Raw genomic sequence first — 22,181 nt, 5'->3', positions numbered from 1 at the left:
AAAAAAGTAAATTTATATTACTGACTGATGAGTGTGTTCGTGATCCAAAGCAAAATCATCTCCTTGGAATTTTCGGTCCTGGAATTTAACTTGCTTTGTTAGATAACCTTTTTGTAAAGAAAAAAAGAAAAAAGAAAACCTGAGTAAAAATATATTGTATAGTTGTTTATTTTTGAACCTGGTAAATTTCTGGGTTTTACTTTTCTCATTGAACTTTATATATTCAAGATTCTCCCATGTTATTGCATTTAGCTATAGTCTATTCATTTTCACTTTTGTGTATTATTCCATTATGTGGACATACCTCAATTTATCATTTCTCCTATCACTACACATAAATGTATATGCAGGTCTTGTGCCTGTGCTCAGTCATGTCCATCTTTTTGTGACCCCATGGACTGTAGCCCACCAGGTTCCTCTGTCCATGAGATTTTCTGGGCAAGGACACTGGAATGGGTTGCCATTTCCTTCTCCAGAGGATCTTCTGGACCCAGGGATCAAACTCGCCTCTCCTGTGTCTCCTGTATTGGCAGGCAGATTCTTTTACCACTGTGCCATCTGGGCTATATGTAGGTATCTATGTATTATTTATCAATCCTTATGTTTGTGTATATATAGATAGATAGGTAGATACATATCTACCTATCTACCTATATATATATATCATATATGATATATATATATATAGAGAGAGAGAGAGAGATTGAGAGAGAGGACTTGTTGTAGAGCTTTTTCTTTATAAACACAGCTGCTAACATCTTTCACATATATCCTGGCTTTCCTGTACAAATGTATCGCTTGTGTATACTCCTAAGATTTACTAGTAAATCCCTGTTTTCCTAAATGGTTGTCCCAGTTTAGACTCCCACCAGTAATGGGGAGAATCCCCATTGACTCACATCTTCTTCATTTAGTTGGTGTTATTAGACTTCTTGGCTTCCCTAGTGGCTCAGTGGTGAAGAATCCACCCGCCGGTGCAGGAGACACCAGAGACACAGGTTCAGTCCCTGGGTTGGGAAGATCCCTTGGAGAAGGAAATGACAACCCACTCCAGTATTCTTACCTAGGAAATCCCATGGACAGAGATGCCTGGCAGGCTACAGTCCATGGAATCGCAAAAGAGTCAGACAGGACTTAGCAAAACAACAACAAATCAGACTTGCTAATTTTTGTTAATCTCAACCACAGCATTAAAAACAGAATAAAACCTTTTGTCAAAGTTGATGGATTTGGTTCCAAATGGAAACTCTTGCAGCACTTGTCCATGAGAAGCAGATTGCCCACATGGCAGCTCCCACTTGTCCCCGCATCATCAAGTGGGAGCAGCATCGCAGTTCCTGCTAGTCTTATTGATGGTGGCAGTTTCGTCACTCAGTCCGATTCTTGTGACTCCATGGGTTGTAGCTGGCCAGGTTCCTCTGTCCATGGGGTTCCCCAGGCAAGAATACTGGAGTGGGTTGCCCTTTCCTTCTCCAGAGGCTCTTCCCCACTAAGGGATAGAAGCTGGGTCTCCTTCACTGCAGGCAGATTCTTTTACCGAGACACCAGGGAAGCCCCGCTGGTCTTATTGGCAGCTTGCTAATTTTGTATACATTGCAATGTACACCAATTGACACTTCAAAGTGATCTCAGCTATATCCAATCTGGGCATTAGAAGCTCATGATATTTTGATAACACATGCTCTTTTTTCTCCTTTTCTTTTCATAAACCCCAACCACAAAACTTCGATGTAGAAAGCAGCTGTGTAATATTTTTTTGTGTGTTTTTTAAAAACTTTTTTCTTCTTAAAAATAAGCCAAATGAACAGCAAGGAAACTGTATTCCCACCCGTTGATTCATAGATCTCTCCAATTACCAAAAACTATAAACATTTTTTATTCCAAGTTTCTATCTTTAATACAGATATGTCTTTAGGGCATCTTAAAACTTTTAAATGGGCTATTTTTCAAATGCTCTTGGTGTTTTTCAATTAGTTTTGCTCATAATATTGTATGTAATTATAAAAACATTTTTTGAAATTTATTAACTTTAATTAATTAACAATATGTGCTGAACAAGTCAGCAGAGTCAATAAAATTGCACAGAAAATGAAAAAAAAATAAAAATAAACCCAGTTTTACGTTAAAACTGTTTACATTTGTGTATATTAGCTCCCTAAGAAAATACAAATTTAAAAGTCAGTTGGTATCTACCAATATCTTCCAGAGATGTTATCTGAAAAACTGAGTTGAGAACAGGGAGATCTCAATTCTCACTTAACACTCACTCACTGAATGATCTCTGATCTCCCTAGGTGTAGGCTTTCTCACCAGCAGAATTAAAATAACACCCTGCCAGCCTTACGGGCTATTGTGAGTTAAATGATACAATGCAGTCACTCACCCATCCCACTTCCACTGAAGTCCTATGTTGGATTATAATATTTTACCATTTGTTTTGGGAAAACAAAAACATATAAGAATTGTTTCTCATCCACCCCCTACCCCCTGGAGTTGGCAAAGTATTATAGCAGAGATAATGCTGAAAATGACAGAATTTTATGAAAGTATAACGTTTTACAATTATGGTGGTTATAATGACGATTATATGAAAGTTGTAAAAAAAACAAAACAAAAATGGAGCAAAACAATACTGAGAACCCTTTTAAGAAGATATTTCAAAGTTTTCTCTGTCTTCTAACCATACCAAAGGCATTCTATAGATTTTTTAAAAAAAATGAGTATGCATGCAAGCTAAGTCACTTCAATCATGTCTGACTTTTTGCGACTCTACGGACTGTACCCGCCAAGCTCCTCTGTCCATCGGATTCTCCAGGCGGGCATCCTGGAGTGAGTTTCCATTTCCTCCTCCAGGGGATCTTCCCAACCCAGGGATTCAGCTGGTCCCTTGTCTCCTACATTGGCAGGCAGGTTCTTCACCACTAGCACCAACTGGGAAGCCCGAAAATGAGTATATTTTTTGCTAATTGCAGTTATCTGATAAATACAAAGAAACTATAAATTTTATAATGAAAAGCACCTGTAGCCAGAAAATCTAAACTGCGATAGGCACACAGCGTAACTTGGGATCCCTTTAATCTGTCTGTTTCCCAAACTATTCTGAGCTCAGAGAATCTCCTCCCCACTTTGTCCCGCGTTCCTTATCAGCTCACTTCTGTGGGAATGGGATCCCTCTTTCTCCATAGTGAAAGAGATCATTGCCCTGCTATTTGATTCTGCTAAAATATAGGGAATTACCACCCACAAATGGCTAGGGGAAAAAAGAAAAAATCCTAGCCAAGAGGGTCTGGAGATGAAGCCAAATCAATTGCAAGCCTGTCTTCTTAGTGAACTAGAAAGTGAAAATAGGCATGACAGCAGTACTAGGGAGGAGTCATTTCTTTTCCCTTTCCTAAGCCAGTGAATGGTTTAGGTTTAGAAGCTTCTAGGCTAGAAGGGCTGAAGTGGAGAGGCATACCTGCTCTTGAGGTTCCAGATAAAGATGTATAAGGATTTCACAATGGGTGAACTCACCTCTCCCTGCCTAGAATACACAGTAGGTTGTCAGAACTTAGCTGTTAGAGGACTAGAGACAGCTCTCGCACAGGCTCTGTCCCGGCTCTGAACACCGGACCAACAAACCTCCACCCCTTCATCAGTGCCTCCATGGAAGCCAGGAGAGTCGATCAGTTATCTCCCTGCCTCCCTATATGGCTGCGTGGTTGGTTTTTTTTTTTTTTTTTTTTGTCTTTTGTTTTAGCAAGCAAATTAGAATTATTAAACAGAAGGAAAGTACAAAGCTCTCAGCATAGACACTGAGAGGGGGTAAAGCATCCCCAGCTGCGTTGTTTTTTTGTTTTTTGTTTTTAACCAATCCTGTGTCAGGGGAGTTTCCTTCATTGGTATGAATACTTGTGGAGCTATTAAAGTAATTACAGTAAATACTAGAGCCTATGGAGAGCTTTTTTTTTTGTTGTTTTTTTCCTTTGATTCTTTTATTAAAAAATTTAAAATTTTTTTATTAGAGTTCATGGGCTTCCCAAGAGGCGCCAGTGGTAAAGAACCCGCCTGCCAATGCAGGTTAGACGTAAGAGATGGGGATTCGATCCCTGAGTAGGAAAGATTCCCTGGAGGAGGGCATGGCAACCCATTCCGGTATTCTTGCCTGCAGAATCCCATGGACAGGTGTGGTGAAGGTCTCGGGTATCGTAAAATAGGGGCAGTTTTGGTGATTAATAGCTACCGCCAGGCGTGTTTACTACTCTTCTGCGCTATCTCTGTAAAACCTCTCAAGGGCCCTTTGACATAAGGCCATTATCGAATTCTTATGCTCATCTCAGTCTTACTCCACAGATAAAGAAGCAAAGTTGGATTGAATGGTGAAAAGCTTTTGGTTGGAGTCAGGTAGAACTGGTTTGAAATTCTTCACTGCTATCACTCACTGACCTTAAGTAAGTCATTCACTCCCTGTCCCTTTGTTACTTTATATGAAATACCAGTATAATTACAAAGTGGGACCTAAGACTTGTTCAACATGTATTAGATGTTTGGACTGTTCAAAGTATGTGACATGAATTCACTTAGATTTTCACAGTCTATGTGGTAAGTAAAATCATTCTCTACACTTTGTAGAGGAAACTGGGAGTTTAAATAACTTGTCCAAGTTTACACAGATAGGTGGTATGTATGGAGCCACAGTTGGAATTCAGGGATAATAAGTTTCCTAGGGCATTATTGTGAGGATTAAATAATATATTATGATATCCTCTGTAGAAGTAAATATATGACAGAGTAGCACAAAAGATGAGAGGGGATGTAAACAGAACTACATTATGATAAGTTTCTTATATTATGCATGAAGCAATATAATAGTAACTCAAGGTAGACTCGATAAATTAAGAATTCATATTGTAACCCCTGGAGCGCCCACTAAAGAAAAAGTACAGAAGTATATCATGCCATTATTATACCATGACATAGTAAAAAGCTAATGGGGGAAATATAATGAAATAGTAAAATACTTATCTAATCCAAAAGAAAGGAGGAAAGGAAGAACAAAGAAACAAAAAATAAATAGAATAAATAGAAAACAAATAGCAAGATAGTAGACTTAAATCTAACTATGGCAGTAATTACTAAATTAAACTAAGCATTAAAAAGGCAGAGGTCATCAAACTAGGTAAAAAATCAATGGCCATCTATATGCTACTTTAAAGAGACATACTTTAAATACAAAGACACAGACAAATTGGACATGTTGAAAGGAAAAGGAATAAGAAAATTAGTGTGGTTCATATCAAAGTAGACTTCAAGGATTACCAGAAAGGATTACAAGAAAGAAAGAAATTTTACAATAATAAAAAGCTGAACTTAGAGCATAACTCATTAGAACGTAACAATTCTAAATGAATTTGCCTCAAATAATAGAGCTTCAAAACACATGAAAGCAACGATTGACAGAATTAAAGGGAGAAATATACAAATCCACAACTATAGCTTGACATTCCTCTTTGTAATCTCTGTAGTCTTTGTAACTGATAGAAAATGCAAAGAAAAAAATCAGTAAGGATATGGAAGATTTGAATAACATTATGAACCAACTTGATCTAATTGACATTTATCCAGGGCCACATATAATCACTGTAAAACACACATTCTTTCAAGTGCAAATGGAACACTCATGCCTAGGACAAAACAAGTCTCAATAAATTTCAAAGAGAAATCCAGTGCAGGAGGGTGAAATGAGGGTGAGAGTTAGCTATGTGTCTTATAATCTATGGTTCGATGAATGCTACTCAGACATAACAAATTCTCTAGCAGCTTCTTCCTGGTCTAGCAATATTACTTGCTTATTAGGTTTTCAGAGATCTTACCAAGATTAAGACCTAGTTCTTAACTCTCCTAAAGAATCGAATTATTTAAGTAGCAACTACAAAGAAAGAACTTGAATTTAGTCTCTCTTTTCTTGGGTTCTGAAGTTCTCTATTCTCAGAAAATGCAGTTTTCCACCTGAAATTAGGCACCATATGATTTAGACTCTACCACATCTGTTACTTACAATTTTTTAAAATAATATCAGTTGCCACCAAGGACAATGAATTTTTGCAAAAGAGAATCTGTTGATTAGGGATTCTCTCTGTAGAGCTCTTGTTACTCAGCTCAGTCCTAGAGAGAAGGGAAACACTGATGACCACCTTTAAAAAGATGCTCTGTGTGTGCATTGGTTACAAATATCTCAAGAAGGACTACTTAGATAAGAAGACTTTGAAAATAGAGTATAGTAGGAGTTCCTAAACTGGGTTCTGTTGGCCTGACTAGGAGAACTTGCCTGAAAATTGCTGATGACATTGTCCTGAAGAAATAGCTGATCATACTTTCCTTAGGTTCTTAAGGAATAGGAGCCTTAACCCCTAGAATGCTAAAAGAATGTATCACTTTTTTTAAGTTGCTGGAAGCATTTTCATACTTTACCTTTACAAAAGACTCAAAACTGCATTTCTGCTTTTCACCTATAATAGAGAATTGTGCTCCCCAAACATCATGTGCTCATTGGTTTCACTCAACTCTTTTTCAGGGTCCATTTATTTACATCTTGCAAAATAAAACTTTGGAGACACCTGTTTGGAAAATGTGGGTTTAGAATATTGACTTGCTTTTTCCCCCCTTTATTTCAAATACATACCAAGCCTGTGCTGCTATGAGATTCTTCGGGGTGCTGCCATCAATACTGAGAACCCTGGTCCGATGGAACCTAATCTACGGACATAGGACTCCAGCACACGGCAGTTGAGAGCATCCGCATGAAGTCATTTGGGCCCAAATCTGGACCCAGAACAGCCCATCTCTCATTAGCAATTGGACTTTAGAGGAAAAAAAAATCATAAAACGTGTTTGAGCCTTGGTTTAGAGACTTCATCTGTGAAATGGAGCTGAGCAATAACTACGATCACATGTGATTTTTAGATTCTTTTGAACGTTTTCATATTACTAATATTCCGGGGGGGCTTGATGTGTGTATTTGATCCAGACCCATCCTCCTTTCTTGCTGCCTGTGCCTCTTGGCCCCCAGACTCATTTTACCCCACCCCCACTGCCGTTCTTTTTCGGGCCTTAAATAAAACCAAACTCATTTCCACTTGAGATTCCTGGCATCTGCTGTTTCTTCTGATGAAAGGTGCTTTGCTGCTTTTCTGCTTTTCTTTTGCTCACTCTTTCTTATCCTTGGATTTCAGCTCACACACATTCCCTTAGAATTTTTTTGACCGTTCACAGTGACCATATACATTCACTATGACCTTTCTCTTATTGAATTCTTAGTACTTATCATTAATAACAGTTTTCTAGTTTGCTTTTTAAAAAATTCATTTTTCCTCATCAGAACTTGTTGTGGGTTGTGACCCCTGGACTCAGGGCAGTATCCATCAGAGGAAAGAGCTCATTGATATGTATTTGTTGACTAATTGAACCAAAGAAAATCAAAAGGCGCGAAAAGGGCGTAGACTGGCGATGGTACAGATTAAAAACTCATCAGCATTAGCAATTTGGTTTTATACAGTTGTTACTTATAACATTTACATTTCACAAGAGGGGATGTGTGTTTATATTTGCATAATAAAACTCTGTAAAAAACGTAATTGGTCTAGAACAATAGTCCCATATCAAAGGTGAGCTCAGATTCCAATTGTGCAAAATAGAAAATCTCTCTTCCCCACCCACAAGGTTTACAAAAAATTCTTAGGTGGTTTTCCCCCTGGCTAACTGTGACATCTATTAAAAAGACAGAAGGTTACAGTTACTTGAGCGTGTTGCAGACCTGTGCTTCAGAGGGGAAAGTTGTTTCCACCTGGAGCACTTGTAAATGTTGGATTGGCCTCTGATGGACAGGTAAGATAAAATGGGTAAATAGGCAGAGGGGTGGGCTGGGAGGGAAGCATTACGGTGGATGGAGTCCCCCGTAATTTCCATCAGAGCCATCAAAACCATCCCAAATAAACCTTCAAACTAAACAAGAGAGCTGGACCTGCTCTATAAATGCACTGGCCTCAAACATATCCACAAGCTCCTGTTTTGAATTGTTACTTTATCCAGGTGTGGAGGGAAGACCATAACAGGGATTCAATTGCCTCCTCTTAAAGGAGTGGTGGTAAATAAGGTGGAATGAGGAGCCTGAGTGCCAGGGCCAGGGCCTGTACCTTTAAGATCTCTAAGTGGGGGAGGTGTGTGTGTGTGTAGGGGGTGGGGGGCGGTCATTGAATGACATTATCAAGAAAATTATTTGAAAGGGAAGACCAGAGTGAAGGCTGTTAATAGTTCAGGCAAGAAAAGCAACACAGGCTCCAGAATCAGGGAAGAAATACAAGAAGAATAACTTTTTTTCCTAGATATTTGATATTTATTTATGCTAATGTACTTGAAATTTAATTTTCTAGCTTTTACAGAAGAATAACTTTTTAAAAAAAGAAATATGAACAACGGTTATACAGATCAGAGGTGCCCAGTCGGGTTGTGTGGGTCCCGGGGCCACAACTTATGCTGGGTGGGGTGGGGGTTCATGGGGTTTGTTCTAATGGTTTTGGCCCATAGTATACAAATAGTCGGTGCCACTTCAAAATAATAGCCCCTGGTGTCTACTGGCCATATCATGAAAGAGAAATAATGAAGGCACTGTATCTTTTAAAAAAAATCCCCTTTTGTAGCACTTCCTTAAAAACAGCTACTTAATGCAACTCTGTCAGAGAGCTCCTGACAGTTCTGTCCTAACGATTCTGACATTAATGAAAGAACTTGGTAAAGGGCTGAAGTGTCTTCCTGGTAAGTGGTTTAGTTTATGCTTTTCAAAACTCCTTATAATAACAATTAATTTTCTTTATTTGACCTAATGAGTGTTTCTCATTGACTGCCTGTTCTGGTACTAGACATATTAATCGATTGAAGTGATCGATAATGTTTTCAAGCTTTTTTCCTTCCATTTGGGTTTGCTACTTTAAAGAGTCATGATTGTTTTGGGAGATATTTTAGTCAAAGGGAGTAGTTTCATATAAGTATTTAATTCGAAGTACAGCACTCACCTAGGTAGGTATTTCCTTTGGTGCTTATGAGTCATAATTAATTGAAAGTTATTGATATGGCCTTTAAAAAATACCTGTACTGGAAATAGCCATTAGAAGTCATAGTTCAAATTATTTATGGATTTTTTCTTTAAAGTTTTTGCTAAATTTTTCAACATCTTCCACATTGAGAAGCTGTATTTTTTCCCAACCTTATTGAGATATAATTGATGTATAACACCGTGTAAGGTGTACAATATGATGATTTGACACCCATGTAAACTGGGAAAAGATTACCACCATAAGATTAGTTAACAGATTCATCACCTCCCATAGTTATCTTTCTTAAAAGGTTTTTCTTCTCACGTTAGTTGCTCAGTCGTGTCCTACTCCTTGCAACCCCATGGACTATAGCCCACCAGGCTTCCCAGTCCATGGAATTCTCCAGGCAGGAGTGCTGGAGTGTGTTGCCATTCTCTCTTCCAGGGGATCTTCTCAACCAACCCAGGGACTGAACCTGGGTTTCCTGCATTGGCAGGCGGATTCTTTATGGCTGAGCTCTTTTAAATGACATAGTGATTTCAAAGAGCAGAACAGAATTTTGATGTTTGACGTATTATATTGATATGTTATGGATATGTTTAGCAATAGTATTAGTGTATCATCTTATGCAAGGTTAAATATTAAAGAGAAAGCTCATTGTGTTTGTAGGATAAATTCTAAAAACTTGTATGAACAGTGTGGTTTGGTGTGCTAAATTGAAATGGTAAGCAATGTAGATCCACCACCGGCTCTTTCTTAAGTGGATTTGTTTGTTTTGTGTGGTTATTAGAACCAAAAGTTTTAAAACATTTAATGTGGGTCAATATGGTAACTATTTAAAACAAAACTTACTTTATAGAGATAAGAAAGTAGATGTAAAATTATAGACCAGGATTCTTAACGTAGGACTTTTAGAAAGTCTACAGGTGGGTTTCATAGAGTACATTTTATTTGTAAATTCACATTTTGTGAGAGAAAAAACATGTCTTTGACCAGATTTTCAGAAGTCTATATGACGCCAGAAAGTTAAAAAACAAAATCACTGTTATAAATGGACAGCCTTGCTAACGTTAAAAATATTTTCATTTCCAGAACTTTTTAATACTTACAGGAATTTTGAAATACTTGACATACTTAAATACTCGAATTATTTCTGTATTCTCATGTTAAGTGGTTTGCATGCTTAACTCTGTTTAGCTATTTTATTTTTTTTAATCTCTTTTTCTAATTGAAGTATATTTACAGTGTGTTAGTTTCAAGTGTATAGCAAAGTGATTCAGCGATACATATTTAGCTATTTTAACATTTAAGAAATTTGGAGGACTTCCCTGGTGATCCAGTGGTTAATGCAGGGGGTCCAGGTTCAATCCCTGGTCAGGGAACTGGGGGATCCCACATGCTGCAACTAAGACCCAGTGCAGCCAAATAAATAATAAATAAATAAATATTTTTTAAAAGAAATTTTATAATGATAGAAAAGCAAACATAAATCTTCATAGGAAATTTTTGTAGAAAGGAAATTTGTACTCATCAAAATTCAGATGGTACTTTCAATTTATATAAGGTATATGCAGAAAATATTTTAAATAAAGTCTTTTTTAATTCAGAGGCAAATTAAATAGAAACACTAATTTTGTTTTATATATATTAATTTTTTTCAGAATTGTCACTTTTTTAATGAAGCATGGTAAGTTGACATTTAAAAATCATCTTTACTTTTCCTCATTAGATTAATAAGGGTATGAGATGGTTGCAAAACAGTTTAATTTTAGGTCTTGGAGACATGCTTTTGAAATTAAAAACATTTCATTTTTTAAATAATGAGCCCGATTCTGTTTGATAAAACATACTTCCTCGATTCCTTTTTCTAAATCAGTCTTCTGCTATATAACTGACTCCTTGCTAAAAATTTATAAGACATTAAATACCATACTATAGAATGAGCACTGGTTTTAGATACTATATTGTAGCGCAGTGGATCTCAGCCAGGCTTGATGTTGTCCTCCAGGGCATAGTTGGCTATGTTTGAGATATTTTTGGTTGCCACCAGTGGGATTGACACTGGTATCTACTGGGCAAAGACCAGGGATGCTGTTTTTCACCCAACAATGCATAGGACAACCCCTTACAAAAGAGACAGTCAACCAGAAATGCTAATAGGTTGTGCTGTGGTTGAGAAGCCCTCTTTTACATAGGCAAAATTAAGTTCAATTGGTAATTTCCTAACTCCAGAGTCCGGCCATTGTTCTAACAGGCTTGTGTTGAACAAGACAAGCTGGGTCAAGCATTTGAAGATGCTTTTGAAGTACTGAGGCAGCATTCAACTGGAGACTTTCAGTACTCCCCAGGTAAAGATGTCAGTCCCCTTCTGCGTGTACATCAAATGGCTTGTTGGTCACATACACACACATGAGAATAACAACCTGAACAGAAAAGATCCTTTTTACCCAGTGCATCTAGGATCAGTTCCAAAGGCAGAAATCAAACAGGATTATCCACCTTAAACAATTTTTGTTAGTTTTGTACTTTATTACTGAAACATAACTGATTTATAATATTAATTTCAGGTGTACAACATTGTGATTCACTCCATTATAAATTATTCTAAGATAATAGCTATAATTCTCTGTGCTGTACAACATATCTTTGTTGCTTATCTTTCTCATACATACATTGTAGTGTGTTTATCCCATACCACTGAATTGTCCTTCCCGGCTTCCCTGTCCCCTTACAAAGCCACACGTTTGTCTTCTATGTCTGAGAATATCTTTCTGTTTTGTCTGTATTATTTTTTAGATTACTACTTTGTATTATTTTTTAGCTATCACATATAAGTGATATCATCTAGCACTTGTCTTTGACTTACTTCACTAAGCATAATGTTCTCTAGATATACCCTTGTTGCAAGTTGCAGAATTTCATAGTTTATGATTTAGTAATGTTCATGTATGTATACGCCACATCCATTTGTCTCTTGATGGGCACTTAGATTGTTTCCCTGTCTTTACTATTGTAAACAGTGCTGCTGTGAACATTGGAATGCATGTATCTTTAAATTTTTCATTTAAAGTTTTCATTTCCTTCAGATATATATCTAGGAGTGGAATTGCTGAATCTTATGCTAGTTATTTTTTTGAGAATCCTCTATCCTGTTTTTTTGAGAATCCCTATCCTGAATAGGGGCTGTACAGATTAGTATTCCCACTAACAGTGTACAAGGGTTCCTTTTTTCCCACATTCTCTCCAGAATTTATTGTTTGTAGACTTTTTGATGATGGTCCTTTTGACCTGCATGAGATGGTATCTCATTGTTGTTTTCATTTGCTTTTCTCTAATAATTAGCACTGTTGAGAATCTTTTCATGTGCCTATTGGCCATCTCTATGTGTTCTTTGGTGAAATGTCAGTTCAGGTCTTCTGCCCATTTTTTGATCTTTTTTTTACATTGAGCCCTTTATATATTTTGGAGAGTAACCTCTTGTGAGTCACATCATTTGCAAATGTTTTCTCACGTTTTGTAGGTTGTCTTTGTTTTGTCGATGGTTTCCTTTGCTGTACAAAAGGTTTTTAAGTTTAATTAGATCCCATTTGTTTGTGTGTGTGCTTGCTAAGTATCTTCAGTTGTGCCAAACTCTTTGAGACCCTATGGACTGTAGCCCACCAGTCTCCTCTGTCCATGGGATTCTCCAGTCAAGAATATTGGAGTGGGTTGCCATGCCCTCCTCCAGGGGATCTTCCCGACCCAGGGATGGAACCCACATCTCTATGACTCCTGCATTGGCAGGTGGGCTCTTTACCACTAGAACAGTCTGGGAAGCCCCCCCATTTGCTTGCTCTTTGCTTTCACTTCTTTTACATAAGGAGACAGATCTGCCTATTCTCTATTCTAAACAAATTTAGTGTCTCACATATAAAAGTGCCACAATCAATCACCTAAGCATTTATTATCACACACACACACAAATATAAAATTTGACCTTGTCAGTTTCTTTCTCTGTTTTTAAATTAGATTACAAAAATTACCTGGCTTTTATCAACCACCGTTCTCACATCAGAGGAAATTCCAACAGCTATGGTATGCAGCCTGCAGAGGAACCCATCTATAATTGGAGAACAGTAATAGTGAGTACTTTTACCAGGAGACTGTCATCCCTCAGTAACAAGCACATTTCCTACTTACACCAGCCTTCCCTTGGTGTATGCTAGCTGAAACCAGCTTAAAGACGGCACTGACTGAAAATGCTCACTTGGGGCCACCTGGGGTGTGAATTTGGCAGGCAAGTTGGGGGATCATCAATGCTGTCAAGAAGGAAACTCCCCTTTATCATTGTTCTTCATCTGATTTCAGACAAGTCTGAATGATTCTCTAAAGAGGAGGTATTTTAGGGTTCTCATGTCAGTGCTTCTCCTCAGTCCATCCAGAAAACTGCAGGAAAGCTATGGTTCCCCTAAAAACATTCCCTGTACTGGCTTTACCTACAATCTGTATTAACCTGCTTCATTTCCCCTCCCAAGCTCAGGGCTAGCTCTGTATATTGGATCAATTCATTTCTCTTTTAGCACCTTCTGCAAATGGAAGTGTCCCTACCATCTCTCCTTCTGTGTATTCCTTTGCATTGTTTTCTTTTTAAAAAAAATTATTATTTATTTATTTTTTTTGGCCACGTCATGTCATGTGGGATCTTATTTCCCCAACCAGGGACTGAATCCATGCCCCCTGCTATGGAAGTGTGGAGTTCTAACCACTTGACTGCCAGGGAATTCTCTGCATTGTTTTCTTGATGAATCCATTTTATCAAACAGTCTTAATATAGTAGAGTATAAATATAAAGTAGCCTTCATTTTTTTTCAGTCATTAACTCCAATCATGCTAGGTCAAATGTCCCTGTAAATTGTACTGTCAGGGTCTCTCCAACAAGACATTTCTTTTAAGAGGGAGTTTTGGTTTCACTTTAACCTCTCTCACCTCCCCTTAGGGTTACCAGGTAAATTATAGGATGCTTAATATTTTTAGTTGCTAGGGCAACCCTGCTTCCTCTTCAGATTCTACCCCCAGCATGCACTGCACAGCCTCTTGGGGCTGGGACCTCGCTGCCTGCTGTATAGGGGTGGCTCCAGTCTCGCCCCTTCTGCCCTATCTTTTTGCCACATGTAATTGTGGACGCTCAGGCCCTTTCCTCCTGCCGCCTCTCTTGGCTCTGCCCTCCTGTAACTGCCACCTGTCTCGCCTTTCTCGTCCTGCCTAGATGGGCATCCAGTTCAGGAATGGAAGCTTGTCTTCCCTTTTTGCTGGCACCTCCATTTCTACTAATGATTCTTTTGAATCTTTCTTATTGGTCATTTTGAGGGGAAAAGAGGAAAGTAACCCACTCTCCTTTATCAGCGGAAAGGGAGAATACAGAATTCCTCTCAATTCTGAGGATACTCTCAGAGTATCCTCTGTCGCTTGGCACGCTCTGTATATGGGTTTGATGCTAGCTCTCTCCTGGGAGACAGCCACTGAAGGCAGTGCTCTTGGTTTGAGAGCTGTTGAACATTCTCTTTGCCTCAGATTTTGACTTTGGCCACCAGTTGGTGGTCGCACAGAAAGTCCCATTTAACATCTTGATACATTATTTATATAGAACAGTTCTGCGGACCTCTATTTTGAAGGAAACATTCATCAATCTCTGCAGAACATCCCCGAAAACCAGCTGGTACAACCTGCTCTTCTCCAGCAAAAGGGAGGAAAAGGTATGTGGATATATCACTCCTTGCAAAAGAACCAAGTCTTTATCAAAGCAGCGTTTAGGGAATTTCATATCTGAGTTTAGAAATGACTTGAAAAATGTTCTTTTCTCACAACTGAGAATAACTTAACTCTGACAGACAAAAGACTCCAAGCTGTTTATTTTGAATGAGCTTTCCTTTTGCTTCATGGAGATGTTGTGAAGGTGCAAAGTGTCAGTCCCTCAAATAAATCTGTGTTCAAGTATAGGGTATAAAGAGATTTCCCTGGTGGTTCAGTTCTTAAGACTGTAGTCTCGATGCAGGGCTCATGGGTTTGATCCCTGATCAAGTAGCTAAGATCCCACATGCCATCCAGTACGGCCTAAAATAACAAAGAATAGGATGTAAGAAACGGAGAACAAGTTAGTGGTTACCAGCGGGGGGAGGGGGTATATAAAGGTAGGGAATTAAGACGTTATTATGTATAAAGTAAGATACAAAGTTACATTCTACAACACAGAGAATATAGCCAATATTTTATAATAGCTTTAATTGACATATAGCCTTTAAAAATGGTTAATCATTATGTTGTATACCTATAACTTAAATAATATTATACATCTTCTATACTTCCATTAAAAAAAAGAATAAGGTATATAAATTTTAGGTATAGAAGGGATAAGTTTTCCATAAATTGTCTTAGCAATCTTATTCCAATTGTGAAGCCCTAGGGATAGAAATCATCTTCTCTATTAAGTTTTCCACAAAAAACAAGTTCCATAATAATAACTTTATTTTATAAATTTGAAATCCCGATTTCATAAATTGAAAGTGATCTCATCTAACAGGTAAGCAAAAAGTGTTAAAGTAGGCTAATAACTTGTGTTGGCCAAGATGTGGGCCTCACACACTCACATGCATTATTTTTTTTTTTCACATGCGTTATTAAAGGGGGTATAAACTGGTACAGTTTTGTAAAGCAATTTAGCAATACCTGCCAAAATTTTAAATGTTCCTATCTTTCGATGCTTAGTGACTCTATGACTCAGTGGTTGAGTGTGAACTCTGGGTTAATTATGTGAGCCTGGCCAAAGCATTTAACCTTCTGTACCACAGTATTCTTATTCAAAAAATAAAGAAAAGCAAATAATAATAATTGTACACACATTGTAAGATTGCTGTAAAAATTAAGTTAGAAAACCCACATAACACTATGCTTATAGTCTAGTACTATGGATATTTCCTCAAATACCTTAGATGCATACGTGTACGTAAATGTGTATTAGGATGTTCCTTGCAATGTTGTTTGTGATAGTATACAGCTACTAAATATAAAGACATGTAAGATGCATCACACCTTTATACTGCAATTTAAAAAATGATACCTTATCATAGCTAAAATTATTTTGTTTTTTAAATTTATATTTTTAATTTTTTTAATTGAGGTGTAGTTGACTTATATTAGTTTCAGGTTTACAACACACTGATTCAAAATTTTTATAGGTTATAGTCCATTTAAAATTATTATAAAATGTAGGCTGTATTCCTTGTACTGCATACTATATCCTTGTAACTTATTTTATACATAGTAGTTTGCACCTCTTGATTTTCTGTCCTAATCTTGCTCCTCCCCCCTTCCCTCTCCCCACTGGTAACCACTAGTTTATTCTCTATATCTGTGAGTCTTTCTATTTTGCTATATTCATTTGTTAGCTTTTAAACTTTTAAATTTTTTTTAGATTTCACATATAAGTGATAACATACAGTATTTGTCTTTCTCTGTCTGACTTTTCATTTTATCATAATAAAAAGTAGGTCCATCTACTTTGTTGCGAATGGCAAAATTTTATTTTATTTTTTTATGGATGAGTTATATTCAAATGTATGTGTATATACATCTTTATCCATTCATCTGTTTATTCACACTTAGGTTACATCCGTATCTTGGCTATTATAAATAATGCTGCTATGAACATTGGGATGCATGTATCTTCAAATTAGTGTTTTCATTTTCTTTGGATATACACCCAGGAGTGGGATTGCTGGGTCATATAGTGGTTCTTTTTTTCCCTTTTGACCACTCCATATGGCATGTGGGATCTTAGTTCCCCAACAAGGGATGGAACCTGAGCCCCCTGCATTGGAAGCACAGAGTCTTAACCACTGGACCGCCAGAGAAGTCACTGGTAGTTCTATTTTAAGCTTGTTGAAGAAGCTCCACACTGTTTTGAAGAAGCTCCACACGGCTTCACCAATTTGCATTCCCACCAACAGTGCATGAGTGCTCTTTTTTCTCTGCATTCTTGCCAACACTTGTTATTTGTGGTCTTTTTAAAAATTATCATTATTGTTTACTTATTTGGCTGTGCCAGGTCTTAGCTGCAGCACGTGGGGTCTAGTTCCCTGACCAGGGATCACTCCTGGGCCCCCTGCATTGGGAGAGCAGAGTCTTAGCCTCTGAACCACCAGGGGAGTTCCATTTGTCTTTCTGATGATAGCCATTCTGATAGGGTGAGATGATTTTCATTGTGATTCTGATTTGCATTTCTCTAATCAGTATCAACATTGAGTATAAGAAGATTTTTATGTGCCTGTTGGGGCCATTTGTATGTCTTTGGAAAAATGTCTATTCAGGTCTTCTACCCATTTTCTTAATGGGATTGTTTATTTTTTGATATGGAGTTGCTTGAGCTATTTACATATTTTGAATATTAACCATTTATTCGTATCATTTGCAAATATTTTCTCCCATTCAGTAGATTATCTTTTTGTTTTGTTGATGGTTTCCTTTGCTATGCAAAAACTTTTGAGTTTAATTAGGTCTCATTTGTTTATTTTTGTTCTTGTTTTCTTTGCCTTAGGAGATAGATTAAAAAATACATATATTGCTATACTTTTTGTCAAAGAGCATTCTTCCTATGTTTTCTTCTAGGAGTTTAATGATTTCTGGTCTTACATTTAAGTCTTTAGTCCATTTTTAGTTTATTTTTGTAAATCTATGAAAAAATGTTCTAATTTTATTCTTTTACATGTTCATACTTAAAATTATTTTAAATGAATATTTTTTGAGATAACTAGTTTTGTTATCAGATAGTATACTGTATCCTAGAATTATAAAATCTTACTATGCAGTGATACTCTAATCCAGAAAGGAATAATGTAAAATATCACATAAGTAAAGTAAATCTACTGACTATTACTACTAAATATTGAATAATGGTAGTAATTTAGTATTAGGACAATAATGCTTCTTCCTCTGTCACATTTTTTTTTTTTTTTTTTAGCAAACTTCTTTTCACTGATGTTTTGGGTCTTTGCAATCAGGGAAAATATAATTTACTATTTTCTGTTTTTAGAGTTGTCATCCACCTGAAGCAGTGATACATTTGAAACAATGAAATTTCTAAATACTTCAAGAATTCATTATTAGGAGACTGAGCGACTTCACTTTCTTTGTTTCTATAGTTCCTTTTGCAGAAGGAAATGGCAGCCTACTCCAGGGTCCAGGGGAGAATCCCATGGACAGAGGAGCCTGGTGGGGCTGCAGTCTATGGGGTTGCAAAGAGTCGTACATGACTAAGTAACTAACACATACACACACACACAAATAGAACATATATAATTATTAAAATGCAAAAGGGCATACTTTAAGTATTGAAGCAGAATGAGCTCTGAATACCATTTTGGTTTCGGTTTTAATCCTTTGTAATTCCATAACTCAAGAGTAATAATGCTCGTGAAAATCTCAGATGATTCAGAAGTATGTGAAGAATACTGAAAAATGTTCTTTCTTTCTTCCCATGCTATCCCCCAGAAGTAACTGTTGTCAACACTTTAGTATTTCCTCTATCTATAGCTAGTCTCTATATGGCTCAATGATTTATTTAAGATATATTATACACTGGAAAAAGTACAAAATACTATGCTAATTTTCACTTTTAAAGAATAAAGTATTAGTTGCTTGGCTGTGTCTGACTCTTTGCAACCCCATAGACTATAGCCCGCCAGGTTCCTCTGTCCGTGGGTTTTCAGGCAAGAATCCTGGAGTGTGTTGCCATGCCCTTCTCCAATATGCATATGATTATATATGCAAAAAATAAATTATTTTCTAGAGATATGCAGACTAGATTTGAATTTTTACTTTCAGTTTGTGCTTCTGTTTGGATTTTTTTTTTATCATATACCTTTATTTTCAAAATGTAAAAGTTCAAACATCTTTTTTTTTCAAAATCGAAAACAAACTTTAAAAGATGAGGATCTATTATAATTGATTTGACCATTGGATGAGAGCCAGCGAGCTTGTTTAAGTCTGTGACTTTAATTCATAATGTGTTTTTTGGTAAGTCCCTTTCATTTCTCAATTCATAAACTCAAGATAATAAAACACAAAAGATAATCTTTGAGGCTTTTGGATGAATGATGACCGATGTATGAGTATTACTCCCCAGAGACTATTTAAAGCAGTTTGGGAATCCACTCTTCTACTTTCTCAAGAGGAAAATGGAATTTGGCCGTGGAACTTTTCGCTACTGACAGATTTGGTGGGACATGGTGTTTATAGGCCAATCCAGAAGTCATAAAACGGGTTGTCACCTTTGTTCTCCAATCGACCAACCAAGCAAAAATCACAGCAAATCTTCTCAAAGTTTTCTTTCTAGTTACTCTGAAATATAAAGGGCTGTGTTCCTAAAGAGATTGAAAACTCTGGCAGTACCATTTTATTCACAGCCATGAAAAACATCACAATGCTCATTGTCGTTCCTCATTAATAATGTCAGAATGTCATGAAGATATTTTGGCATTTCAACTTTGCTTTTTTTCTATTTTTTTTCAAGTAATTATGCAGAACCAGAGTTAGCATTTTTACATAAGTCTATTACTGATTTCACTTGTATTTGCACATTGCTTTACATTTTACAAAATGCATTCACCTTCTTTACCTCATTTGACTTAACTTACTTGAATAAAGCTGCTTCAAATGAGTTGCCTTTTGGAAATGTCTTTTGAGACTTCTCCTTTTAAAAAAAAAACAACTATTTGTCTGTGTCGGGTGTTAGTTGCTCTGTGGCATGTGGGATCTTAGTTCCCTGACCAGGGATCAAACCCACATCCCCTGCATTGAAAGGCAGATTGAAAGGTGGTTAAGGTCTTAACCACCAGACCACTGAGAAAATCCTGAAACTTCACTTCAGAACCACTAACTTTGTAGTACATTTTGCTCAGTCCTGTCCTGTAGACAGTTTAACATAAAACTAAAAGTCAAGATTTAACTGGAAAGAAAGGCCACATGACAGATGGAGAGACTGGGGTAAAGCGGCTCCGTGCTTCCCTTTTCCAATGAGGGACCACAAAATTTTGGACAACTTCCCCAACAAAGAAAGTTTCATTTGAAACTGCAATAGGCCAAGTCCCATAAAACGATACCATAAATACATTCTATGAGAGTGAATAGGAGGAAAACCAGTCCCAATGGACTTTCAGTTCTGTATTCACTCAACAAATCCTTCCTGAGGAGGGGCTCCGTGGAGGGCCATGGTGAAGTGTGACACTCTTTTCCTCTGTTTTAGGCAGGAAGAAGCTCCGACTTTTTGAATACCTTCACGAATCCCTGTGTAATCCAGAGATGGCATCTTGTATTCAGTGGATAGATCAAACCAAAGGCATCTTTCAGTTTGTATCAAAAAACAAAGAAAAACTCGCCCAACTCTGGGGAAAAAGAAAAGGCAACCGGAAGACCATGACTTACCAGAAAATGGCCAGAGCACTGAGGAATTATGGAAGAACTGGGGAGATCATCAAAATCCGGAGAAAGCTAACTTACCAGTTCAGTGAGGCCATTCTCCAAAGACTGTCTGCACCTTATTTCTTGGAAAAAGAGATCTTCTATTCACAGTATGTTCAACCTGATCAAGGATATCTCAGTTTAAATAACTGGAATGCTAATTATAATTATACATATGCCAATTACCATGAGCTAAGTCACCCTGATTGCTAAATATACTCTTACATTTCATAATTTTCTGACATCAGAAGTCCCTACAAGTTTTAAGATTTTTCTCTAAAAGCAAATACTGAAAAAAAAAAAAACCTTCATGAGCGCTATCTTTTATGACATAGCATATAATCTATACTAACTTGGTGAGAAATTTTACCAGTGAACAGCTCTTTAGAATGATTGTCCCATTTGAAAGTATAGACTAAATGTCCTTCCTCTTACGAGTAACTATGCAATTATTTCTTTCTAGATTAATAATGCCAGTGGAGACCATTTGATTTGCACATTGATTAAACATTATTTTCTTGTCATACACTCAGTCCAAAAAAAAAAAAAAAAAGACTAACTTTGGCATATATCCAATAGTTTTAGCAACAGAACAAAAACTGATTGCCTGTGATGGTGTTCCTGCTAAATTATATTCAGGGTTTTAAATTTTTCAGTGGCTAAAACTAGAACTATTATATGATCCAGCAATTCCACTCATGGATATATATCCAAAGAAAATGAAAACACTAATTTAAAAAGATAAATGTTCAAAGCAGCATTTTTTTTTTTGGCTGCACTGTGGCTTGTTAGATATCAGTTTCCCAACCGGGCCTTTGCAGTGACAATGCCAAATCCTAACCACTAGACTACCAGGGAACTTTCATAGTGACATTATTTACAATAGCCAGGATACGGAAGCAACCTTCTAGCTGACAGGTGAATAAAGAGAATGTGGTGTATATATATGTATATATATACACACACAGAATATATACACACACTCAGCCAAAAAGTGAAATCTTGCCATTTGCAACATGGATGGATCTTACTGCGATAAGTCAGACAGAGAAAGACAAATACTATACCTTATCATTTATATGTAGAATCTAAAAATTGAAACAAAATGAAGTAGAAACAGACTTAAAGAGAACAAATTAGTTACCAGTAGGGGGAGGGCTGGGGGGAGGGGAGCAAGATAGACATAGAGGATTAAGAGGTACAGACTACTAAAATATAAGATAAAAAAGATACAAGAATGTAATGTACAGCACAGGGAATGTAGCCAACATTTTATAATAGCTTTGAATAGAGTATAACCTAGAAAAATATTGAATCACTGTGTAGTACATCTGAAACTAATATATTGTGAATCAACTATATTTCTATAAAATAAATAAAGATTTAAAAAATAAAAACTTCAGTGGCTCTCCTCTGCACCTCGGACCTCATGGTCTGTAATCCTTCGGCACTAAAGAAACGATGGTCTAAGGAAAATGTCACCTACAAACTCCAAAGCTTACACTTACCACAAATCATTTCCTTGCTTTTCTTTCTTGCTTCAGGGAGATCCAGGAGCTCAAGTTTCTTGCTCTCCTGCCACTCAACCACAGGGAGGTGCTCTTGTACCGTTAGTTCTTGAGC

The 22,181-nt window shown here is 37.0% G+C and overlaps 1 protein-coding gene across 1 annotated transcript; it reads left to right on the top strand.

The window, feature by feature from the left end:
- Nucleotides 1-8,666: 8,666 nt before the first annotated feature.
- SPIC (Spi-C transcription factor) lies at nt 8,667-21,955 on the top strand. Its single transcript, XM_043882483.1, has 6 exons — nt 8,667-8,790; nt 10,730-10,755; nt 11,323-11,416; nt 13,077-13,189; nt 14,692-14,800; nt 20,344-21,955. The coding sequence occupies exons 2-6, from the start codon at nt 10,753-10,755 to the stop codon at nt 20,769-20,771; spliced, it is 747 nt and encodes a 248-aa protein (XP_043738418.1). The 5' UTR covers nt 8,667-8,790; nt 10,730-10,752; the 3' UTR covers nt 20,772-21,955.
- Nucleotides 21,956-22,181: the final 226 nt, after the last annotated feature.

Source organism: Cervus elaphus, chromosome 22 (assembly GCF_910594005.1).
Source record: "Cervus elaphus chromosome 22, mCerEla1.1, whole genome shotgun sequence".
Taxonomy (NCBI): domain Eukaryota; kingdom Metazoa; phylum Chordata; class Mammalia; order Artiodactyla; family Cervidae; genus Cervus; species Cervus elaphus.
The sequence above is the reverse complement of the archived record's forward strand: the minus strand, read 5'-3'. Positions and strand labels throughout refer to the sequence as shown.

Bases quoted from the DNA above. Each gene is read 5' to 3' on its own strand.
- SPIC (XM_043882483.1), top strand. The intron at 11,417-13,076 runs GTAAAGATGTCA...TTTTTAAATTAG, and splicing joins AGACTTTCAGTACTCCCCAG to ATTACAAAAATTACCTGGCT. The intron at 13,190-14,691 runs GTGAGTACTTTT...TTATTTATATAG, and splicing joins ATAATTGGAGAACAGTAATA to AACAGTTCTGCGGACCTCTA.